Genomic DNA, 23245 nt, shown 5'->3' with positions numbered 1-23245 from the left:
TGATTGAGCTAAATTGCTGCTTTGCTGTTGATTCCCTGGTGAAGGCTTTTTGTGCAGCTCAGGTTTTAATGGTTGACTTTATAGGACTTCCAGGTTTAGTGAAATCCAATGCACCTGGGTTATGTAGAAACACTGGTCTGGGCCTGAGTCTTTTCATCAAACTGCACCCCATGCCATTCCATATTCCTGACCAGTCTGCTCTGAGTGGTCCTATGGTGATTGGGGGGCAGATCAGCTGTCCTTGCTGTGCCCCAGTGTTCCCCCAGTGGGCCCATCTTCCCTACTGCCCATGCTCCAAACACTTCCCATGGGATGGGCTGTGCTCCAGTCCCTTGCAATGACTCACTGACCTCTGAGTGGCTCTTTTTTTTTCCAGTTGTTGTGGCTCCTCAGTCCTACGTGGGTACTTGGGAACCCTATTAGTGGTCTTGCTGGCCTGGGGGTCACCAGGGCCCTCTTCTCCCCTGCTGCCTCCTAGCAACTTCATCTGAAGGGAACAGCTGCAGCTTTTGCTGGCTACTGCTCCATGTGCTCAGCAGCTCCAGTCTGGAAGTAGCCAGGGCTCAAAATGGTCAGAGGTTTATTCTTTCTCTCATGGCTTCTCTGGCTCCATGTACTCTGTAGGTCTCTCCTCCTCTTCCCCTGAACTCTAGCAGCCCCAGCTTGGCTACTGTTGCTTTTTAATAGCTGTAAATTAGTTGACTTGGGAGAGAGTGGTGCTAGAGACCTTCTCTTCTGCCATCTTTACTGGAAACCCCACAAGAAATTTTGAAAATTGAGCGGTCAGAATCCGAAGAAATGTTATGCTAGTCATGTGACCTTGGTCAAGCCACTTCAACTTTTTGAGCCTCAACTGCCTCATCTGTAAAGTGGGAATTAAGAGATAATGTGTTTAATGTGCTTAATGTGGAGTAAGTGCTAGGCAAAAATTAGCTGCAATTAGTAATATACCCGAGGGACTGTGTGTGTGAGTTTTGGGAGGGGAGATGAGGGGGGAGCCAAAGGCAATATAATTTCCGATGATGATTGGGCATGGGGTCAGCCAGGCAGAGGTGCTGGGGAAGAGTCTAGACAGATAAGGGGCTTAGAGAGAATGTGGCCCCTGATGATGAGCTAACATCATAATTCCAGTGTAAGGGGCAGGGGGTTTCCCCCAGGTGAGCTCCATGGTGACAGAGAATCCAGGAGCAGATAAGGTAGGGACATCCAGGGAGACAGGAGTGGGCATCAGGTGAGGGAAGCCCAGAAGCTGGTCCCAGAGCCCAGAGCTCCAAGGCCTAGTGTAAAGCTACACGACTACGCCAGTTGTTGAGTAAGGCAAATCGTAACTAAAGCCAAAACGTTTCGTTATTTTAGTTCTACTAAGTTTCCATTTGTATTGTCAGGGCTAGGGCTCAGACCCTTCAAACCCATTGTACAGACTGGGTCACCAGACCCCTCACACGCAGGTCCACAAGCTCTAGGTAATTGGGAAAGATCCCAGGAGCCATTGGCAGATGACAGGAGCTCAGTCCTCAGTAGCCACAACAGCAGCAGCTTACCGGTCCAGCAACTTACGGGTCTGGTGGTGGCAGCGGCCTCTCAGAGGGTCCTGGGGACACTGGCAGCAACAGCTTGCAGCAGTAGCGGCCTCCCCATGGCCCACCCTGAGGGTATCCTGGGGGCCGGGGGCACCATGGATCAGAGCCACTCATCCTTTATACTTAAGTCATAACCTAGGACACCTAGGTGCACATGCGCAATTACATTAGACAATAGCCAGGAACACCTGGGCGCACATGCATATTTACATCAAATGCTCAGCAAGATTCTGAACATCTGAGGGGCCCTGACCATTTTCCTATATTTTGCCAACACCTAGGTAGAGTAGAGGGTCAGATGAGAGCAAGGTAAGGCTCCCGTTTCATAGCAATGAAGGACACAGCAGAGGTGGGACCCAGAAACAAGGCCCCGCTTATTGTAATTGGGTCCAGCCACACAGGGTGGCATAGGCGCCAAGTAGGCAATAATAATAATGACATGTTTATTGGGCATTAGTAATAGTCTATGTCAGGCACTGAGCTAAGAGCTGTATATGTGGTAACTCATTTAATCCTTGCAAAAACCCTATGAAGTAGGTATTATCAAAGCTGTATTCTTCTAAGTGCCCAAGGCCACATCACTGATAAGTGTGAGGGGTGGCTAGGATGCACTTTCCAGATGATTCCCTTTGTGCTTCCCAATCAGGGGAACTGCTCCCTGAGCCTAAGAGGTGGGCACGAGCTAGCCCATTGATGAAGGTCATATAGTCCCAACAGAGGGGAGGGGATGGTCACAGGATTCACAAAGCAGAGAGGACGTTATGGCATTGCCCTGCTACCAGCTTGCTGAGTAACTTTCAGCAAGACAGTGTCCTCTCTGTGCCTCACTTCATTCACCCACAAGCTATTTCTTTTCAGACTCACGTCCACAATGCGGTGCTGGCAGGAGGCGTGGCTGTGGGTGTCTCATGTCACCTGATCTCTTCTCCTTGGCTGGCCATGGTGCTGGGTCTTGTGGCTGGGTTGATCTCCACTGGGGGAGCCAAGTGCCTGCCGGTAAGAAACAACTAACACCCTCTGCTTTGGCTGAGATCAGCAGTATCCTGGGATCCTTGTGGGCAATTATGTGATGCCATGGGCTGCATTAGGCAGGTGTTGGTGCTTTCTCATGTTGGCTTCAAAGCCTGGGTGAGGGACCACCCCAGTTGGATGGTACATTTGTGAGGATGCTGGGGAGCAAGTAAAAGAACCCATTCAAGCTTGCTCAGGTATAAGGGGGAATTTGTTATAAGGCTCCTGAGGTGTCATAGAGCCCAAGGACCAGGGGTGCTGCTGGGAACCCCGGAAAGGCTGGCATCAGAGACTGGAGTGTTGAGGGGAACCCAAAAAGTTCCTGCTTTACTTCTTTCTTTGCTTTTCCCAAATATCTGCTTTCTTCTCTGTACACCTGCTTCCTCTTCTCCTACTACTCCACATGGTAGGATGTAGTCTTTTGCTTCAAGAAAGCAGCCAGGTGGAATCTCTTGGCTCCAATTCTGAATTCTCTGGAGAAGGGGCTCTTTGGCTTAACTTGGATAATGTGTCATCTTTGGCTGAAGGTGGGGGTGGGGCATGTCATACATACATGGCTGCTGCCATTGAGCCATGTGGATGGAGGAGGAAGGGGCAGCACCCGGAAGAGAGAATTCTGGGCTGACAATCCAGGTCATGTCCACTTCCAGTTGTCTTAATTCTTCTAAGTGGATGGATTCTTCTTTCTTCAATGCTGAACAAGTACTGATTATACCAGAATACTCCATTAGAGCTAATTGGTTATAACATACTTCGAGGAGAAATATTTATGGACGACAAATCTTCAAGGGTTTGAAGACTTGATAGAGGAAAAAGGAGTAGACTTTTGAAGGCTGAAATTGCATGAACAATGGATATTCAGGGAGTCAGTTTCAATCTAAAATTAGGAAGAAGTTACCAGCAGTTTGATTTTCCCAAAGATGGGAAAGTCTGATTTTCATCTTTGCAATGGGAACAAGTGTCTTTTATCTCCTCTGGCTTTGAAATCCTGAGATGAAAGGAGGAAGCGCACAGCAGAGAATGCATAACAAGTTATCCGCGGGCTTGGGTCCATTGCTTTCTCTGTGCTGCAGTGTCCTTCACTCTACCACTGGAAAGACTATTCCAGGATGATTCACTTCTCCATCCATTCATTCATTCAACACATGTGTTTTAACACTTACTGTACTTCTCCAGCTATAGTTTAGTGAGGAAAATGGACAAATAAACACAATACAGTGTGATAACTGCTACAGGAACACATCTAAGATAGCCTGGGACAGGTCAGGAAATGCTTCCCAGAGCAGAGGACATGTCAGCTTAGCACTGACAAATAAGTAGTATAAGTCAGGCAAAGAACAGTACTGGTGAGAAGGGCATGTGGCCCAGAAACAGAAAGATGTTCTTATGGCTAAAGCATAGGGTTTACCTGGGATATGGTGCAACCAGCACCTTGAGAGATGGGAGGTGCTTGGGCATATCTCCTGGGCTAGGTGAGGGATCTGGATTTTTATTCTGAAGACAATGGGGGTTCTAAGAAGAGGACTAGCCTGATCAAATTTGCATTTCTATCCACATCTGTTGGCTCACAGCCATCTGGGAGACTGAGTGATGATGCTGAAGGAACACTGGGAATGTTAATTTTCTTCTAATCAGCCATGTTGTCTTTGGGATGGCACATAAGTGTGGGCTAGACCAGTGGGTCTCGATCGCTCCCAGGGGACGTTTGACAATGTCTGGAGACATTCTTGGTAGACACCCCTGGGTGTCATCTAGAGGGATGCTACTAAACATCCTGCAGTGCACAGGACAGCCTTCCACAACAAAGAATTATCAGCCTAAAATACGAATAATGCCTAAGCTAGACCCTTGCTACTCAAAGTGTGGTCTGTGGATAAGCAGTACTGGCATCGCCTGGAACCTTGTTAGAAAGGCAGAATCTCAGGCCCTCCCCTCCCCCCCAAATTTGACATTTCATTTTAACAAGGTCCCCAGGTGATGTGAGCGCACATTCAGGTCTAAGAAGTACTGCTTTAGGTGGCCCTGGATGCCGAGGTGAGTGAAAAGGGTGGATAGGGAATATGGGTCTTACCTGCAGATCTGCTTATAATGATGTTTGTCCCCAGGTGTGTTTCAGCCCAGTGCTGGGGATTCATGATACCTGCAACATGTACTCCACCTTCGGCTTGCCGGGTCTGCTCGGAGGGATCACCTACATTGTGCTTGTAGTGCTTCAGATCAGCTGGACCAAGAATTCCATGTGGGTCACTCAGCTTATCCCCTTAACCTCCCCATCCAACTGGAGAAGAAATGTGCCCAGAGCCCTCAGCTGGGGAGCATGCATTCAGGGCCAGGCACTCAGTAGGCCTCGGCAAATATTTTTTGGCCAATTTACTCAGAAATTCTGCCCAGCCCCTACCTTGTATGGAGTCATCACCTCTCCAGGCCACTTCTTCTTTCCAAAATGGGCAGCTTGGGTGCAGGACAAAGGCAGAGTCCCAAGACCCCACAAATGTGGGCACAGCCCAGTTGAGTCTGTTTCCACCCATGGTGGTTTAGGTCATGGTAAAGAGCTTGTGCTGTGGAGTCAGAATGCTCTTGAAACCTGCTCCCTCTGCTTCCTAGCTGGGCGTGCTACCTAACTTTCCTCAGCCCTGGTCGCCCAATCGTAAGTGAGGGTAATGATATACCACCCCCATTAGGTTGTTGGGAAGCTCCTTGATGCCAACACTGTGTGGTTAAGGGGATTTAATAATTTATTGTAGGGAAATGCTAAGCACAACCCATCCCGAGGCCCAGAGAGGGAAGGGGCTTGGCTGAGATCTTGCTGTGAGATGGGAACATGGGCCTCTGAACCAAAGTTAGGTCCTGTGCAACCCCAGACCATGGGCAGCAGTGCTCGCTTTGACATACCAGAGCCCTGGCCATTACCTCCTGGAGGTTGTGTGAGTATTTTCTGGATGTGGCTCACATAAAATGAAAGAGTGACTTGAACTGATACAGCAATGACAGTATTACTGATAATACTCTTTATTGACTGCTTTCTAAGAGCTAGGCATTGTGCCAAAAATCATTACTTGCATCATCTCATTTAATCCTCACCACCACCTTGAGAGGTATTGTCGTACACTAAGAAATGATACTTAGGTGCAGTTATCTGCCCAAGGTCACTTGGCTGGAAGTGGCTGGAAAGGCAACTGAAGTGGGTGATGAGGAGCTCATCTTGTTTAGAGGCATCTCAGAGAAATCACGGAGACGGCATCCCTTCCAGCTCTTGGGTCCCTTATAGCTCCAATGATAAAGATGACCGTAGCCACAAATTATAGGAATAACATATGGGCAGGCAAGGCATTCTTTCTGGAGCTGTTGCAGTGAGGAGGATTCCTTTTGGGGTTGGGGAAAGGATGATCTGTGTGAAGAAGGCACCTGAGTAACGGGCTCCAATGATGTGCCTGTCACTGTTTTAACAACTGTGCAACTCTTGGCAAATCCTTTCCTCTCTCTGGGCCTCAAAGTCCCCCTCTGTAAAATGAGGAGTTGATCTAGCAGGGTCCCAAACTCAGATACCTGTAGGGGCCAGGCAGGTAAGGTAAAAAATGAGGGCAGTGAACAGGGGCTGGCAGTTGCTCTTCAGCTCCAGCCTACCATTACTATGCAGGGATCCAGGCTCAGTGTCACCAGATCTAATGACTTTTCAAGAGAAGCTAGAAATCTAGAGTCTTGCATGTCCTCTCTCAAGTATTGGTGAAAAATTAAAAATCATTAGAAACATTGCATGGGCCGAATTCTGCTTGGGGGCTGCCGACCTGTAGCTTGTGGACCACCTACCATTCTATATCCTCAATTCTGTGATTCTGTGGTTCTCCCAGAGCAATGGTTTTCAGGAGCACCAGAATCACCTGAGAACTTGTTAGAAATGCAAATCCTGCTGAGGCCTTACCCCAGACCTACTCAATTAGAAATCTGAGGGTGGGGCCCATCAGTCTGTATTTTAACAAGCACTCCAGGTGATTCTCATGTAAGCTTCAGCATGAGAACCAATGGCCTATAGCAAAAAAAAAAAAAAAAAAAAAAAAAAAAAAAAAAAAATTCTAAGGTGCAAATACTCCCATTGTGACTGATTTTAAGCTATTAGGTGACATCACTGAACATGAAGTTGGGAAGAGATGAAAACCATGATTCCCATAAGCCTGTGTGAGCTGGCCCTAGCACACCTCTACAGGTCAACTCTTGTCAGGACGAGTCAGCTGAAAACCAAAAGGTAGTTGTCCTCTTGCCTCTGCAGAAACCTAGCAAAGGGAAGCACAGGGTGACAGTGATGACCTCTCTTGGGGAGAGCTTTGGCTTCTTGGAAGCACAGGCTCCAGGGACAGGCAGACCAAGGTCATATTTACCAATCCTATGATGTTGGGCATGGTATTCAAACTCTCTAAGTCCCAGTTTTCTATCTGTAAAATGGGATAATAAGATCTGTGTCAGAGGGCTGCTGTGAAGATTTAGCAATATTTACTAATTAAAGGGCTCAGGACAGTGCCTGGGATGGAGTAAATACCCAGCACGGGACCCTTTTCTTTGATGATTGATGATGATTGATGCTGCTGCTTTCTTACAAGGGCATCTCCATGTAATGGAAAGACGGAGAGAGGATTACAGTCAGACACAATGTGAAGTGTGGATCCGCTGCTTTACTAGCTGGTGACATTGGGCAAGTCAGTTAACTTTTCATTAATTCCACGAACAATGTTTGCCAGTTTCCTATTCAGGTCAGCGTATGTGGTTGAGTCAGATGCTGTACTCACAGCCGGGATGGAGCATTTTCACAAATTGTGGGATTTTAAGTGATGCGAAGAGACACCGGAATAACCTTGAATTATGCAGTGTGGACATTCTTTTCCAATTCTCACTCAGTCCTCTGATTACATCAGAGAGAAAGTCTCCAGTTGGGCTGATTCTCTGTACCTTTCTGACTCTTGTAACCTCCCTTTTGAACAGTAGCAGAGAAACCACATGGGGGAGGGGGTTGCAACATTTGTTTTTAATGTATCTCTTTTTACAGCTCTCTCCCATTTCCCCTCCGTTTAAGCTAGTGACAAAGTTTCCTTTTGAATTTATTTATTTAAATGTTTTTTAAAAAGTCTATGTGAAGAAAAATATTTTAAAAGTAGCATTTCTGGAATGATATGGCCAAATTCGTGAAGGTTGTCCTCAAATGCTGAAATTTGGGACACATCTGGCCCAGCTTTGTGGATAGACAGGCCTGCCTGGTTTGAATCCCAGCAGCCACCCATTCCAAGCCAGGTAACAGCGGAACGCTTGGTTCACTTTCTTTTCTTTTCTTTCTTTCTTTTTTTTAAATCTGTGTTTTCTTCCCCTTTCCTTCTATCTTTTTTTGGTTCACTTTCTTAACTTGGATTTGTCCTTTGTGAAATATGGACGTTAGTAGCTCACACACAGGGCTGCTGCAAGGACATGTAAAATCAGATGGTAAAGCATTGAGCCCGGGGTCTGGTGCAGGGGGGCCCACCATACGACTGTGCATTGGGGCTGTTTTTATGGAGATGGATTTCTGCTTCATCCATTTCTGTTTTCAGATGGCATCAGGATAAAGTGAGTTGTGGACTGGCAATCAGCAGATTTGGATTTAGCCTCTATTCTGCCACTTATTGTTACATTGAAAAAACATTTTATTATAGTACAATCTATATCCAGAAAAGTGCAAATATCATAAGAATAGCACTTGATGAATTTTCTGATATGCCCATGTAACCAGCACCCAAGACCCCTTTCTGTCTCATCCCAGGATAACCACTAACCTGGCTTCCAAGAGCATCGATCATTTTTGCCTATTTTTATACTTCATACACATGGAGTCATACAGTGAGTCTGTGCTCTTGTGTGCCTGGATTCTTTTACTCAACATTGTAGTTATAAGATTCATCCATGTTGTTGAGTGTTGCTACAGATTGTTCATTTTCATTGACATATAGTGTTGCTTGGGTCTTAATTTATAAAGGTGGCTAAGTGATGACATGGAGAGGTCAATGTCACTGGAAGGAAAGTTTAATACTGCTCACTGTATTAAACTAGAAATAAGAGAGAGCACACCATGTAGGGCCACACAAAACTATATCACACGCAGGGACCAGGAAGCAGAGAGGGGGGACCTGGGACTATGCCTTTATGACAACAGTGGTGAGGGAGTGAGGGTGGGAATATCCCCTATTGGGCAGGAAGTGAAAACATGTATGTTAGAGTTTACGGCTGAAGGGTTTGTAGTATGAGTTTCCCATGCCCGCCAAAGCTGACTTGCAAGAGAATGAGATAAATAACTTTTGCCATTAGTTTGCCCCTTGATAAATGAACACCAGATAGACAAATATAGAATCTAAGAAAAGACAGAACAAGTGTCCCATTGTGTGAATATAGCACAATTTATTTATCCATCATTGATGAGCGTTTGGGTAATTTTGATTTGGGAGCTATTATAGTAGTAATATGGGCTGAATGTGTCCCCTGAAATTTCATGTGTTGGAAACTTAATCCCCACTGTAACTGTGCTGAGAGTGGGAAATCCTGTTCTGGTAACTGAAAGGTGGGGCCTTTAAGAGGTGATTAGATTGGGTGGATTATAACCTTGTGAATGGATTCATCAGTTCATGGAGTAATGGGTGTGGTTTTGATGGCTTTAAAAGGAGATTGAGTGAGAAGGTTAGCTCTTTCTTGCTCAGCCATTTTGCCATGTGACACCCTGAGTTGCTGTAGAGTCACCACCAAGAGAAAGGCCCTTAACAGATGTGTTACCTGGTCTTTGGATTTCCCAGCCTCCATTTTTATAAATGACCCAGTTTCAGGTATTGTGTTATAAACTACAAAAATGGACTAATACAGCTAGTTTCCAGTTTGGAGCTATTATGCATATTCTAGTATTGCTGCTCTGGACATTCTAGCACTTATCTATTTATTTATTTTTTGGAACACATGGATGTACTTCTGAGAGTGTATACCTAGCAGTGAAACTGTTGTTTCACACAGTATTGATATGATCAGCTTTAGTGGATACTGCCAGTTTTTCACAGTAGATTGTGCCAATCCAATCACCAACAGCACGTGAGCATTCCCCTTACTCCACATTTTCTCTAACACTTGGTGTTTTCCTTCTTTTCAATTGGCCATTTAGCCATTGTACTTATTGTTTTAATCTTAATTTTACCAATGACTAATTAAATGAAGCACTTTTCAGGCCAGCCCATGACTCACTTGGGAGAGTGTGGCGCTGATAATATAGAGGGATGGTCGGTTAGCTCACTTGGGAGAGCGTGTCAAGGGCTAAGATCCCCTTACGGGTCATCTTAAAAAAAAATAAATAAATGAAGCACTTTTCATATGCTTTTTTGGGCATTTGAATATCTTCCCTTATAAACTGTCCAAGTTCTTTTGCCCATTTTTCCATTGTGTTGTTTTGCCTTTTTCTTATTTATAGGAATCCTTTATATATTCTGAATATGGGTCCTTTGTCAGATATGTGTTATAAACATCTTCTCCCATTTTGTGGGTTACCTTTCACCTTCTTAATAGTGTCTTTTGATAAATAGAAATTCTTAATTTTAACATCGTTCGATTATCATTATTCTCTTTATGTTTAGTTCTTTCATGTCCTGAGTAAGAATCTTTGCAAGATCATGCAGATGTCCTCTTGTGTTTCCTTCTAAAAATCACTTATTAATCAATGAATTAGGCAACATACTCAATTTTTTATTCATTCAACAAACATTTCCCTGAGCATTTGATAACCTGAGCCATGATTGGGAGGAGGCAAATTATTCAAGATATACAAAGATGGCAAAATAATGCCCTGGAACTTGCCACCAGGAAGAGGAGGACCCCTGCTTGGATAGCTGGGCTGGTCACTGATAATCATTGACACCTGCTGTCACTGTAGGAGCAGCACTATGGTAACTCTTTTTAACTCTCACCCCTGTCCCCCGATCCCATGAGGTAGGTACCATCATCACTTCCCTGACTTTGACGAGCAATCAGTAAAGAGAGGTGAAATAAGTTGGCCAAGGTCATATGGGGGTGGGTCCACCCCACAAGGCTGCAGGCTGTACTTTCTTTGTCTTCAGAATGGGAACATGAGCTGCCCACCTGTTGAGACAAGAAACAGGAAAGGCTTAAAAACTGGCTTGTTCTGTACAACTGTCCACGGAGCTCTAGTGAAGGGGCTGTTAGTACCCAAGTGCAGGCAGAACCCTTGGAAAATCGCGCTCGGCATCCCAGGGCGCCCCTTAATGGTTAAATATTTAAATTGAAGCCCTGGGGTTGCCTTGAAGGACAGAGGTCCAGAAAGTATGTTCAAGGGGTAGGGGTGGGCAGGGGAGATGGGGCTGATAGCCAAGCTGTATCCCACCTTGCCCCTAGAGAAATAAAGCTTTCATCTTTAATTGCCTAATGAGGGAACTGGGGGCCCTGACAGGTTAAGTGACTTGCCCAGGGTCATGTAGCTAGTAAGCGACAGAGCTGGGACTTGAACTTGGGTTTTCTGACTCCTGGTCTAGTTCATTATGTTGGTCTAAGGATCATGATAAGCCAAAGAGGATCTTGGAATGCCCCTTCCCTTCCTCCCTAATACATGTCTACATGGCTGTTCAGGAAAATGACAGTGGAATGTGCCACCTGGGGAGGGGACACTTGTTCTCATGGCCCTTTCTGGTAATAGCCAACAGTTCTTTTTGTCTCAAATGACCTCTGCTGCCTGAAGCCTGAGTGACCACGTCTTCTTTGTCATTTCTAGGATCAGCTACCAGGTGCTCCTTGACTTTGGGGCACTCAGCTTGGCCATGGCGATGGGTCTGGTGTCTGGTATCCTGACAGGTCAGTGTGAGGCCACCCTTCTTCCACCATTGCCCAGGACATAGCACCTGGATCCAGAGCATGTCCTGCCCTGTGGCTGGGAGTGTATGTGCCTGTCCCCTTCCCCATTCACCAACCCCTCAGTTCCAGCCCAATGAGGCAAAGGGCTCAAACCTTGATTTAGAAAAATATCATAGAAGCGCATAATTTCAGAATTGGAAGGGCCCTTAGAGATCACCTGCTGTCATTGTGGACTCTGCAGCCAGGGAAGGGAACGGCCTCCTTGAGGTTAGAAGTGGGAGTGAGTGGCAACACTGCAGCCTCTTGAGCCCAGGGCTGCCAATCGCACCCACTTTTGTACAGAAGACAAAGAAACCCTTAGTCAAAAAGCCTACCATTTATTCCCTGAGGACACCCATAATACTATTTTATTCAACAAATATTTATTCAATATCTGCTATGAACTGGGCACTGGGGGCACAGCAGTGAACAAAACAAATTTCCTGACCTCATGGAGCTGACAGTCTAGTGGGGGAGGATATTGACAATAAATAGACAAATAATATACTGTGTCAGGGGCCAGCCCGTGGCTCACTCAGGAGAGTGTGGTGCTGATAACACCAAGGCCATGGGTTCAGATCCCATATAGGGATGGCCGGTTAGCTCACTTGGGAGAGCGTGGTGCCGACAACACCAAGTCAAGGGTTAAGATCCCCTTACCGGTCATCTTTTAAAGAAAAAAAAATATATATACTATGTCAGATGACAATGAGTGCTGTGAAGACAAATAAAGCAGGGTAGGTGGACATAGAGTCAGTGTGGGGGTAGGGTGTGTTTTTAGAGATTGACCAGGGAAGGCTTATCTGAGAAGCTGACCTTTAAGCAGAGACCCAAATGAAGAGGAGGGAGACATGTCATGCATTTATTTGGAGGAAGAGCATTCCATGAAAAGGGGACAGCAAGTGCAGTGCAAAGGCCCTGAGGCAGGAGCATGCTTTTTGTGTCTGGGGAAAATCAAGGAGGCCAGTGTGGCTGATATGAATGGAGTGAGGGAATATCAGAAGGGGTTGAGGGCAAAGTGGTAGCAAGGTGTAGGTCATTCCAAGAGGCAGGAAGCCTTTGGAGATCTTTAAACAGAGGAGTGAAGTATGTCTCTGCTTTTGCAATATGATAGAACAGCAAAGAATCTTGGGGAGTTACTAACTAGCCAGCCTTCCTTATATGCCAACATCCTTGGCCTTAGCTTTCAACAGAATTTGAGGTGATTTATTAAGCAGAGATGGAGTAGGATTAACTGTATAAGTTAAGATTCTATTCATGGTGGCTGGTGTTCAACCCTGCATAGATAGGGCTGGCGGATTTAGCAAATGAAAATACAAGGTGCCCATTTTTTGAACTCAAAATTAACTGGGCATCCTGCATTTTATTTGGCAACCCTACACCTGGTCTCCCATGCCATCCACCTTTATCACCGGTATTTACAAGGTGGTGCTGACTTGCACCCTGTCTTGTAAAGCACCTGGGGGGCTTTTCTTATGCTTCACTAGAGTCAAAAAAGGATAGAGGGAAAGACACACATATCATTTCTTTGAAAGTTAAGACCAATGAGCTTTCCTCTTTACATGTTGCTTTTGATATGAGGGAAATGGTGATTAAAAACAACATGGACAATGGAAGGGGAAAGAAGTCCCTTGAGTAGCCAGAATAGCATAGATTGACCCCCTCAAGTCAGGCATTTAACTTTTTCATAGACGCACACCCTCCCCACCATTTGGAGCCTGTCTAAACTTCTAGGATATAATCCTACCAAACGTAGTTATTGGGTTTCCCAGTTTAGGTAGATTAGATATAGCAGATTAGAGGTGGGATAGGTTTCTAGAGGTAAGGCACATTGGTAGAAGTTAGAAGTGAAAGCAGAGAGAGCCTAACAGTGGAAAAGAAATTCTTTAAACCAAATACAAGAACACAAAAAGCTTGGGCTGCCAAGAGAACAGGCCAACAATCCTCAATAGTTGTATACCTTCTATACGTTATATAGCACATTTTATAAAAGGCTGTTCCTAACACTGGTTCTCATTTTTAAAAAAAGTCTAAATATGTTCAGTATTGTCTCATAAGACAATATATATATATATATATATATATATATATATATATATATATATATATATATATATATATATATATAATTTAATTTTTATTGAACCCAAATTGATTATACATATTTTTGGTGTTCATCATTGAGATATGTTGATCAAATCAATATTACTAGCATATATATTGTTACAAATCATAATTATTCTTTATGCCCCTTGTCCAATCCCTCCCCATCCCCTTTTCCCTCCCCCGTCCAATTACCCTAGATTTCTTCTCTCCTTCTGAAAGAATAATGGTTACTCTGTTGATTTGCTGCCCAAATGATCTGTCCAATGCTGAGAGGCATGATCGGGTCCCCCAATACAATCATAGAGCAGATGCCTCTTCTCACTCTGAAATGGGCTCAGTGGGAGAGACATCCTCCTCCTTTCTTTATCTCTGCTGGTGACTCTCCTTGTGTCAATGAACTCCGGTGGCTAGCGGACCATCTGCGTTGTGGTTGTGGTATCTAGGCCGCCTTTGCAGCGGCCATGGATATCATGGTGGCTGTGGTGGGCCACCCACATGGAGGAGATGATTTTGGCGTGCTCCTTGGTGCTGGCAGTGTGCCTGGTTGTGGAGAGTGTCCGATCCCCAGCTCCATACCCCAAGTCCCTGGGTGGGCCCCAAGGCGCTGGCATGGTGAGCCTGGTTGCAGGAATGGGGTCTGGTCCCCTTATCCATGCCCCAGGACCCCGTGCAGGCCCCGAGGCGCTGGTGCAGTGTTCCTGGTTGCGGGAGAGGGGGTCCAGTCCCTTTCTCCATGCCCGGGTCCCCAGGCAGGCCCTGAGGCACTGGCGAGGTGTGCCTGGTTGTGGGAGGGGGGGTCTGGTCTCCTTCTCCATGCCCCAGGTCCCCAGGCAGGTCCCACAGCACTGATGTAGTGTGCCTAGTTGTGGGAGGGGTGTCCAGTCTCCTTCTCCATGCCCCAGGTCCCCGGGCAGGCCCTGAGGTGCTGGCATTGTGTGCCTGGTTGTGGGAGGGGCGTCTGGTCCCCTTCTCCATGTCTTGGGCCCCTGGGTGGAGCCCTAAGGCACTGTCATGGTGTGCCTGCGTCTGGGAAGGTGATCCAGTCTCCTGCTGCTAGCTCCAGTTCCCTGGGTGGGACCCAAGGAGTTGGTGGTGTGCCTGGATGTGGGAGTGGGGTCTGGTCTCGGATCTAAGCCTCGGGTTCCTGGGCAGGGCCTCAAGGTGCTGGCAGTGTGAGTGGTTGTGGGTGGGGGGTCTTGTCCCTGGTTCCATGCCTCATGACTCATGGTGGGCCCCCAAGGCATTGCTGCTGTGCCTGGGCCGGAACCAATTTTTTGTCCTTTGCTTACTTCTAACATGGAGGAACTCCCTGTGGGAACCAGTACTTGAGCTGTGTGGTTGAGTAAATTGCTGCTTTGCTGCTGTTTCCCTAGGGAAGGCTTTTTGTGCAGCTCAGGGTTTAATGGTTGACTTTATAGGTACTTCCGGCTCTCCAGATACTCCGTGCACCTGGGTTGTGTAGAAACTCTGATCTGGGCCTGAGTTTTTTCATCAAACTGCACCCCATGCAATTCTGCATTCCTGACCAGTCTCCTCTGAATGGTCCTGAGCTGATTGGGGGGCGGATTGACTGACCTTGCTGTGCCCCAGTGTTCCCCTGGTGGGCACGTCTCCCCCACTGCCCATGCTCCAAACACTTCCCATGGGAGGGGCCATGCACCAGTCCCTTGCATTGACTCACCGGCCTCTGAGGGGCTCCCCTTTTTCAGCTCTTCTGGCTCCTCGCTCCTGCTTGGGTCCATGGGAACCCTATTAGTGGTCTTGCTGTCCTGGGGGCCACCAGAATCCTCTTCTCCCCTTCTGCCTCCAAGTAACTCCATCTGAAGTGCACAGCGGCGGCCTCTGCTGGCTCCTGCTCCATGTGCTCCAGCATTAAAGTGGCTGCAGCCCGAAACGCTGAGAGCAGTTTTTTCTTTCTCCATGGTTTCTCCCGCCTTCATGAACTCCGTAGGTCTCTCCTCCTCTTCACCTGAGCTCCAGTGGCCCCAGCTTGGCTGATGTTACATTTTTATAGTTGTAAATTCATTGATTTGTGGGAGAGAGTGATGCTGGAGACCATGTATTCTGCCACCTTGACTGGAAGCCCCCCCCCAAATATATTTTAGGCCGATTTTCATCAGTGATAAGTAACCTTCAGCTGTCTGGAAAATTCACATAGGTGATAGAGATCATTTTTGAGTAATTCTCACTAAATGAGGTGTGCTGGTGGCACCCTGCTTGCCAGTATCAGTTACAGGCATGCAATACAAAAGGAAAATATGAATTTCACTTAGCACATGCCTACTCTTGTTAATCTTATTATTTAATATTCTGGAACTAATAATTATTACAAATATACAGATAAATTTACCAGGAGCATTTCCTTGCTTCACATGAAAGGTAAGCACTCAGTGTATTCTGAGAAATTCAGCCAACTTTGCAAAGCTGGGGGGTGCATAGGGTCAACTTATCGGGGTAGAGGCTGGACAAGAAAAAGGAAGAATAGGCACAAAAGCAAGTTTCATGTACTATTTCCCTAACTACACAAATGGAATCTTGAGCTGAGGTGGCTGGGAGTTATTGGAGCCAGTGAAGGCAGACCTATAGGGATGCCTAATTGGAGTCGCTGTCCATGGTAGCTCTTGTGTTTTCAATGGATCAGCTTTGAAGTGGGGCCCTTCTGTTCCATCTCCAGAAAGGTGTAAGATCTATGGCTCTCATATTCCACTTAGTGCAATCTTAATCCTTTGGAGAGCATTGCTCTGGACAGTTCCTTTAAAAAGATATCTACAGAACTAACTGAAGTGGTTCCTGGAATGATGTTACTTCAATTGGTCCCCCAATTGTAGAAGAAAAATAATTTCTGTTGAGATACCATAGCTGACATATGATATTTCAATTAATCCTGAGATAACAAATGCTATGCTCCACATGTGTTAACATTGCATTATGAATCTGAACAGGTATACTCCTAGATCTCAAAATATGGAAAGCACCTCATGTGGCTAAATATTTTGATGACCAAGCTTTCTGGGAGGTAAGATTTTTGACTTATTAACATGATAGATTTTGAGCGCATGAACTTAAAAAGATATCTGGGTAGATACATTAACTTGGTGTTTATGAGAATAAAACAAAAACAAAAATGAAGAGCATTGGGAGAGAAGCAAATCCATGATGCACATGCATGTGTCTGTGCGTGCATGTGTGTGTGTGTGTTCATGCATGTGTTTGCATGTATCTGTGCATGCCTGTGCACATGCATGCATGTGTGTGTGTGCATGCCTGTATGTTGTGGGGACTGGGGATGTTAAAGTTAACCATTTCCCTGATGCCTCAAAGTCGTTGAGGGTCAGGGATGAGAGAACAGCCACTGGCCACATTCCCCCTCCCCATCTGCAGTCCTCAAAGTGGGCAAATAGTTTGACATGAAGGTGATAGAACCCTGCAATTCAAGAGCCAGAAGAAACCTCAGGGGCCATCAAGTCCAACCCCCTATTAGACAGATGCCCAGAGTGGAGACATGACTTATTCAAGATCTCACAGTGAGTGAGTGGCCAAGCTGAATCTAGAACACAACTCTTGACAATTATAATTAGTGGACACAAGAAAACTTGTGGTATTGGAGTCGGGGGTCCTTTAGCAAGAGACACAGAGCTCACACAACTCAGCTGCTGCTGAAGGTCTCTGTGTTAGGTGGTAGTGTTTGTCATCATGACTGGGCTAGAAAGGTCAGGGCTCATTCCCTGTCACCACACTGCCCTCCTCCCTTTGACTTACTCTCACAGTCCACAAAACACTCTGAGATGTGTCACCTTTGGTCATTCTCCAGTCAGTGCTGTGTGGAGGCTGGATAAGCAGAGAGCAATATTGCCGATGGAAGTCGGGGCTGACAGAGGTCAGGCAAATGCCCAGGATCATACCACTGTGAGTGGTGCAGACAAGACCAGGAACCAGGCCTTCTGAGTCCCAGGCCAATCCTTTCTCTATCCAGCTCCAAGACACTGATCACTAAAGGAATGGAAAACCAGCCTTGTCACAGGCCTGGGCACATGTGCCTGGAGGGGCCAAGCAGAAAGAATGTAGACAGAGAACCTGCCTCCTCTTCTTCTCCTTTTCCTCTCTCTCCTTTCCTTCCTTTTCTTCTTCCCCCTCTTCCCCCTCAAATAGCTTTATTGAAGTATAATTGGCATACAATGATTGCACGTTTAAGGTATGAAATTTGATACATTTTAACCCATTTCACCCATGAGACCATCACCACAATTAAGACAAGGAACACATCCATCACCCCCAAACATTTCTCCGTGCCCCTTTGAAATTGCTCCCACCCTACCTACCCAGTATCATCTGCAGGCAGCCACTGAACTACTTTCTGTCTCTATAGACATTTGAATTTTCTATAATTTTATACACATGGAATCACACAGCACATATTCCCTTTTGTCTAGCTTCTTTTACTCAGCATAGTTATTCTGAGAGTCATTCATGCTGTTGTGTTACCTGCCTCATCTTGTACTAGCTTCTCTCTGCAGCCATGGGCTCTTGGCTTCTCCCAACAGTCAGTCTGTCCCAGTCCCCTGCAACTGGTCTTGTCCTTTTAGCAGAGGCAGGGTAATCTAGGAAAAGGACTCAGAAAACTGGTTTAATCCATTCATTCATCCCACAAATACTTATTGAGCAACTACTATATACCAAGCACCATGCTAATAAACTATGAATGCAACAAACAGGACAAATATCCAGCGCAACTATTTGAGTTTCAGTAAACATTTGCTGAATAAATGAAGGAAATCTGATGAACCCTGTCTAACAGTAGCCACTGCAGCAGTAGGTAAGGTAGAACGAGTGTGAACCAGAGTAAGACCTAATTCTAGCCACCATTCTGCAATACAGCATGTAGGCAAGCTCCTTGACCTCTCTCACTAGTAAAATAAGAATAGTAATCTCTGTTATGCCTCACTGGGTTATTTTGAAGACCAAGTGAGATAATAATATCTGTAATAACATTCTGTAAAATGCAAAACACCATGTGAATGTGAAAGTTTATTAGGGGTTTAGCCAACCACAAAGGAACATGTAAGCAAAATAGCTATCATAATGCAAGCCTAAGGTTTCTGATTTTGTGCTGGATATTTTTATATGATTTTATCCTCACAACGATCTTGCAAGTATCCCAATCTTAAAGATGAGGAAATATGGAGGTCTGTAGAGATGAAGTAACTTGTCCAAACTGACAGAGCTAGTAAATGGAACAGAAATAATTTGAATTGATGTCTGCTTGGCTCCAAAGACATACCATGTATGTCTGTGTTGTGGGCAACTACTGGAGAACAGTTATTCCACCCCCACCCCCATCAATCTTCTCATTTATTTTCTTGTAGCTGAGTAGAACTATTTATTAAGTAGTATACTGCTTTCAGCTTTCATTTGAAAGCCAAATGCCCATTGAAGAGGCAGGGATTCAAACTTTCAAAGCTGATAAATCTAGAGGTTCTTTTTTTTTTCTTTTTTTGTAAGCCATCCAACAAGACATTTTAAACATTATTGATTGAATACCTTTATTGCATTTCATAGGACCAGACTGCCGGGGCTGGAGAGACAGTAAAGCTAGCTCAGGCACTTCTTCACTGGTTGCCAGTACTATGCCTGGCACCTCCTGGGATGGGGCATTCTCCATTCCCCAAGGGCACCCATCTTATCCTTGGAGAGCTTATTAAAATGACTCATTGATTCACTAATTCACTCCACTAAATGTATTATCTAATCTGTAACAGACATTGTGTGAAGTGCTGGAGAGACAAATCTAAATAAAACATATTTTTAGATCTTAAGGAGCCAGATATACTAATCTATCTCCCTGCAGTTTACAGTGATCCTCACCCAGATACTGATTTACAGAAATTCAGTTTATAACACAACTTTTCATGTGTATGTGCTTTCACTAAAAGAATAAACTGCAACCATGGATTTTATTTCATGCTTTGCAAAGCACAAGGACTCACTGAAATCCCCTTTTTCCATTAATTCCACAATTAACCTTTCTGAAGTCAAAGCAAGGAAGCTTTTTTAAGTCTACTATGGGCAAGCCCTGGGGGTTCTGAGAATTGCATGGAAGCCAGAGAAACTAGAGGTTTAATGACTTAGGAGGACTGGATCTTTATATGTGCACAGCTCCATCTGTTGAGTACTAAATAAGGAATCCTGGCAGTAGCTGCTAGAAGAGTTAGAGGAGGAAGAGGTCATGGGGTTGGGAAGGTCAGGGAAAATGGAACTTGAGTTGTGTTGGATTTGGCTAAGCAGCAGAAAGTGAATGGCATTCCAGGCAAGGGGAATACTGTGAGCAAGAACAGAAGCAGCAGAAAGCGACCGGGCTCAGCCGAGAGTTTGTGAAAAGGCTGAAAGGTGGCGAGAGCCACTTGAATTTCACCCTGTGGGTAATGGGAAGCTCCCAAAGGTTTGAGTGGGGAAACAAGGCAATAAAATGAAAGTTGTAAAGTAGAGTGATAGGATTAAACATGTAGGATGGATTCTGAAATGACTGCAATATGCTGAAGATCATCCATTGGCTTCTGAACAAGTATTTGCAGTTTATTTTTAAAATAATTTCATTGCCAAGGAATATAAACACCACTACTGTTTTGGTACAAAAACACAACAAAATGTGTTAAGAGTTCCTCTTGCTGTTTTATGTGAAGTTTTAAAAACCTAGCCTTGTCACACTATCTCTCCTGCTTCTGATTTAATATAAATGTCCTAGACACACAGTAAGGATCCAACAAATGCTTGTTGAACCAAAATGAGGACAGTGAGCTTTTAAAGTAAAGTAGGAAAACAGATTAGGAGACTGCCAATGGATCCCTCCAGACTCAGTGAGGCCCAGTGAAAGAGAATTGTTCTGGGAGGGAGATCTGTATTCTAGTCCTAGCTCACCCATGGCAGGCTGGTTCCCTTGGGAAGGTCACTTGACTTCTCTGGGACCCAATTTCTTCATCTATAAAATGAGATTAAATCCCATGCTCTGAGTATGTGATCTGGAGTCAGACGATCTGGGTTCTACCACTTCCAGCTCTGTGACCTTGTAGAGCTTCAGTCTCCCCATCTCTGAAATGGAGATGATAATAGTAACTCTCACTGGGTTGTTGCATCTAAAGGAGATAAGATGTGAAATGTTAGCACACTGGCTGATCCACAGAAAACACCCTATGGGTATTAGCTACCCTGGTTTTCATTTCTAGAATTGTGATCCAAGGTTACTCAACATGCAGTGATGTTGTATGGCAGGCTGTAATATGGCACAACCAAAGAACTCAGGATTATTTTCAGCTTGCAGAAGAGAAGACCCAAAGGAGACCTAAGAACTCTCTTTGAACACTTGAAAGACTGGCATATAGAAGAGGAAAAGTATTTTTTTCTGTGCTTCTTCAAAGAATTTAACTAGGTCCAGTGGGAGATACAGTATACATTTCTAAGAATTTGAACTGTCACAAAATAATGAGTCTACTTCATATGGTGTGAGTTCCCTGTCACTGGAGGAATTCAAACAAAAGCCAGATGAGTATCAATGATTCATGTAAAGAGCTACATGAAATAAGATCTATCTAAGATCTCTTCCAATTCAGATTTTATACAGAAACCGCTAAAGTCTTCATGATGAGACATTTAGGTAAACATAAGTTTCAAGAGGTCAAACCAGAATCAGTATACATACACATTTTAAGAGTATAAGGGTTCATCTGCAATAAAAATGTTTGCTTTGCTTTTACAGTTTCCTCATTTGGCTGTTGGATTTTAAGCAAAAGCAGCCAAGAGAAACAAGGCCTGCTTGAAAACAAGACAACTTTCTTTCGCTGTGGCCCGCCTTTGCTTGTATGCGACACATACTCATTACAGCAGTCCCCTTATATACAATGAAACAAGGTCAAACAGAGTTGATATTAAGAAATAAAGAGCTAAAAACTTGTTTAAGAGGTAATAGTAGTTTTAAACAAATGTTTCATTAAAAATGATGCTATCAATATTTTCCTGGTTACAGACAAATTAAGGTTTTGGTTCAATTTTGTTGACAATTCTTAGATTCTTTCTCACGTTTAATCAGGTGTGCTGCCCAGTTAACTCTTGTCTATATCAGAGCAGATAATACAAAATAAAGAATGCATTTTTATTTAGTCCTTGAAGACATTATTCCTGCAGTTTTACAAGGTAGTTGGCATTCCTTGAGCATATTCTGAATTGCACTGTGGGGAATGTGATTGTGGGCAGTTGTGGGGTGGGGGATGCCTCAGGCTTAAGAAACTAGTTCTCTGACCTTGAGGAAATCATTTCAATTATCCTGGTCTTTTGGGTTCCTTCATATGTAAAAAGAGAGGGTGGTCTTTAACCTCTAAGTTTGCCTTTGTAGTGCATTGAATTATGCCCCCCAAAACTCATTGAAGCTTGAATTGTGTCCCCCAAGTTTTATGTATTAGAAACTTAGCCCCCACTGTGACTGTTAAGAGGAGGGGGGAAACCTTTTACAGTAATTGAAAGGTGGAGCCTAAAAAAGGTGATTGGATTGTAGGACCAGTGCAGTAGTGAATGGATTAAAAATGGTGGTCAAGGGCATGGTTCTGAAGGCTTTAAAAGAAGAGGGGAGTCTGTCTGTCTCTCTCTCTCTTCCACCATCTTGCAGTGTGAGACCCCTCGGTCACTGTTGCCACGACCGGATGGACTTTGGACTTACCAGCCTCAGAAACTGCAAGCAATAAATGTCGTTTTTCTTTAGAAAATACCCAGTTCCATGTATTTTGTTGTAAGCAACACAAATGGATTGCTACACCCTCCAATTTTCACATTCTACCTAAAAAAAAAATAAATAAATCACAAGTGACTTCATGTGGGATGACAGCAATACAGTTAGTGGTTTGAGTAGTGTCTTGATGACCAGGCGATATTCAAAACATACAGACTGGCACATAATGATGGCTGACACAGAAAAGAATACCATAAATTGAAATTGCCTAGGATATAGTTTGTATTTAACGAAGAGCTAATGGTAGTTAGCTGTAGTTCTCAGGAGTATGTATCCCATTTTGATGAGGAAGGGAGTCTGGGGGGACAAAAGAGTTCCAAAGAGTAACAGACTATGAGAGTGCCTAGTAGCTAATGTTTATAATAGAAACTGAACCACTGTGAGCTTAGCAGTTCTTACACAGATAAAATCAAACAGGGAATCCAATTTATTACCAGAATAGCAAAGAAATTGTCACCTGAGTAAGAGACTAGAGTGTCAAGTCCCTATCCTTTTCCTCTTTCCTTCCATGTGGATGTGGATGTGGGAGGACTGTCAGTGCCCGGCAGGACCACGTGTCACAGCTGAGTTACCTCCCCTCACCCCTGCCCCCAGTCAGTGGCATGACGCGAGAGCCACAGGAGGAGGAGCCTGGTGGTCGGATCATGGGGCTTCTCGTTTCTCACATGTTCACTCACCCCATGGGAGACCCTTAAATGCTCCTTATGCTGAAATGTTTACAGAATTTTTGGTAAAACCATATAAACCGAACACAAAGCACAGTGTGAAAGAATGTTGACCGCTGAAAAGTTTCTAAAAACAAGAAAATGTTTATATTTCATTCAACATTTGACATAGAAGAGGCCACAATAACCGCATTAAATCTTCAGAGCACTTTCGTTGCAGTTTT

At 44.7% G+C, this 23245-nt stretch overlaps 1 protein-coding gene across 2 annotated transcripts in view; it reads left to right on the top strand.

Annotated features, from left to right (window-relative positions):
- RHCE (Rh blood group CcEe antigens) overlaps positions 1 to 21360 on the top strand; it is a 42847-nt gene extending 21487 nt beyond the window's left edge. Inside the window, exons 6-10 of one of the 2 annotated variants that reach the window (XM_063104587.1) lie at positions 2439 to 2576; positions 4697 to 4830; positions 11362 to 11441; positions 16529 to 16602; positions 21334 to 21360. In XM_063104587.1, the coding sequence (XP_062960657.1) occupies positions 2439 to 2576; positions 4697 to 4830; positions 11362 to 11441; positions 16529 to 16602; positions 21334 to 21360 (453 nt within the window). The remainder of the gene's footprint in view (positions 1 to 2438; positions 2577 to 4696; positions 4831 to 11361; positions 11442 to 16528; positions 16603 to 21333) is intronic. The other variant, XM_063104588.1, reaches the window with a different exon arrangement.
- Positions 21361 to 23245: the final 1885 nt, after the last annotated feature.

This window comes from Cynocephalus volans, chromosome 8 (genome assembly GCF_027409185.1).
Source record: "Cynocephalus volans isolate mCynVol1 chromosome 8, mCynVol1.pri, whole genome shotgun sequence".
Classification (NCBI taxonomy): Eukaryota; Metazoa; Chordata; class Mammalia; order Dermoptera; family Cynocephalidae; genus Cynocephalus; species Cynocephalus volans.
This window is presented reverse-complemented; position numbering and strand designations above follow the sequence as displayed.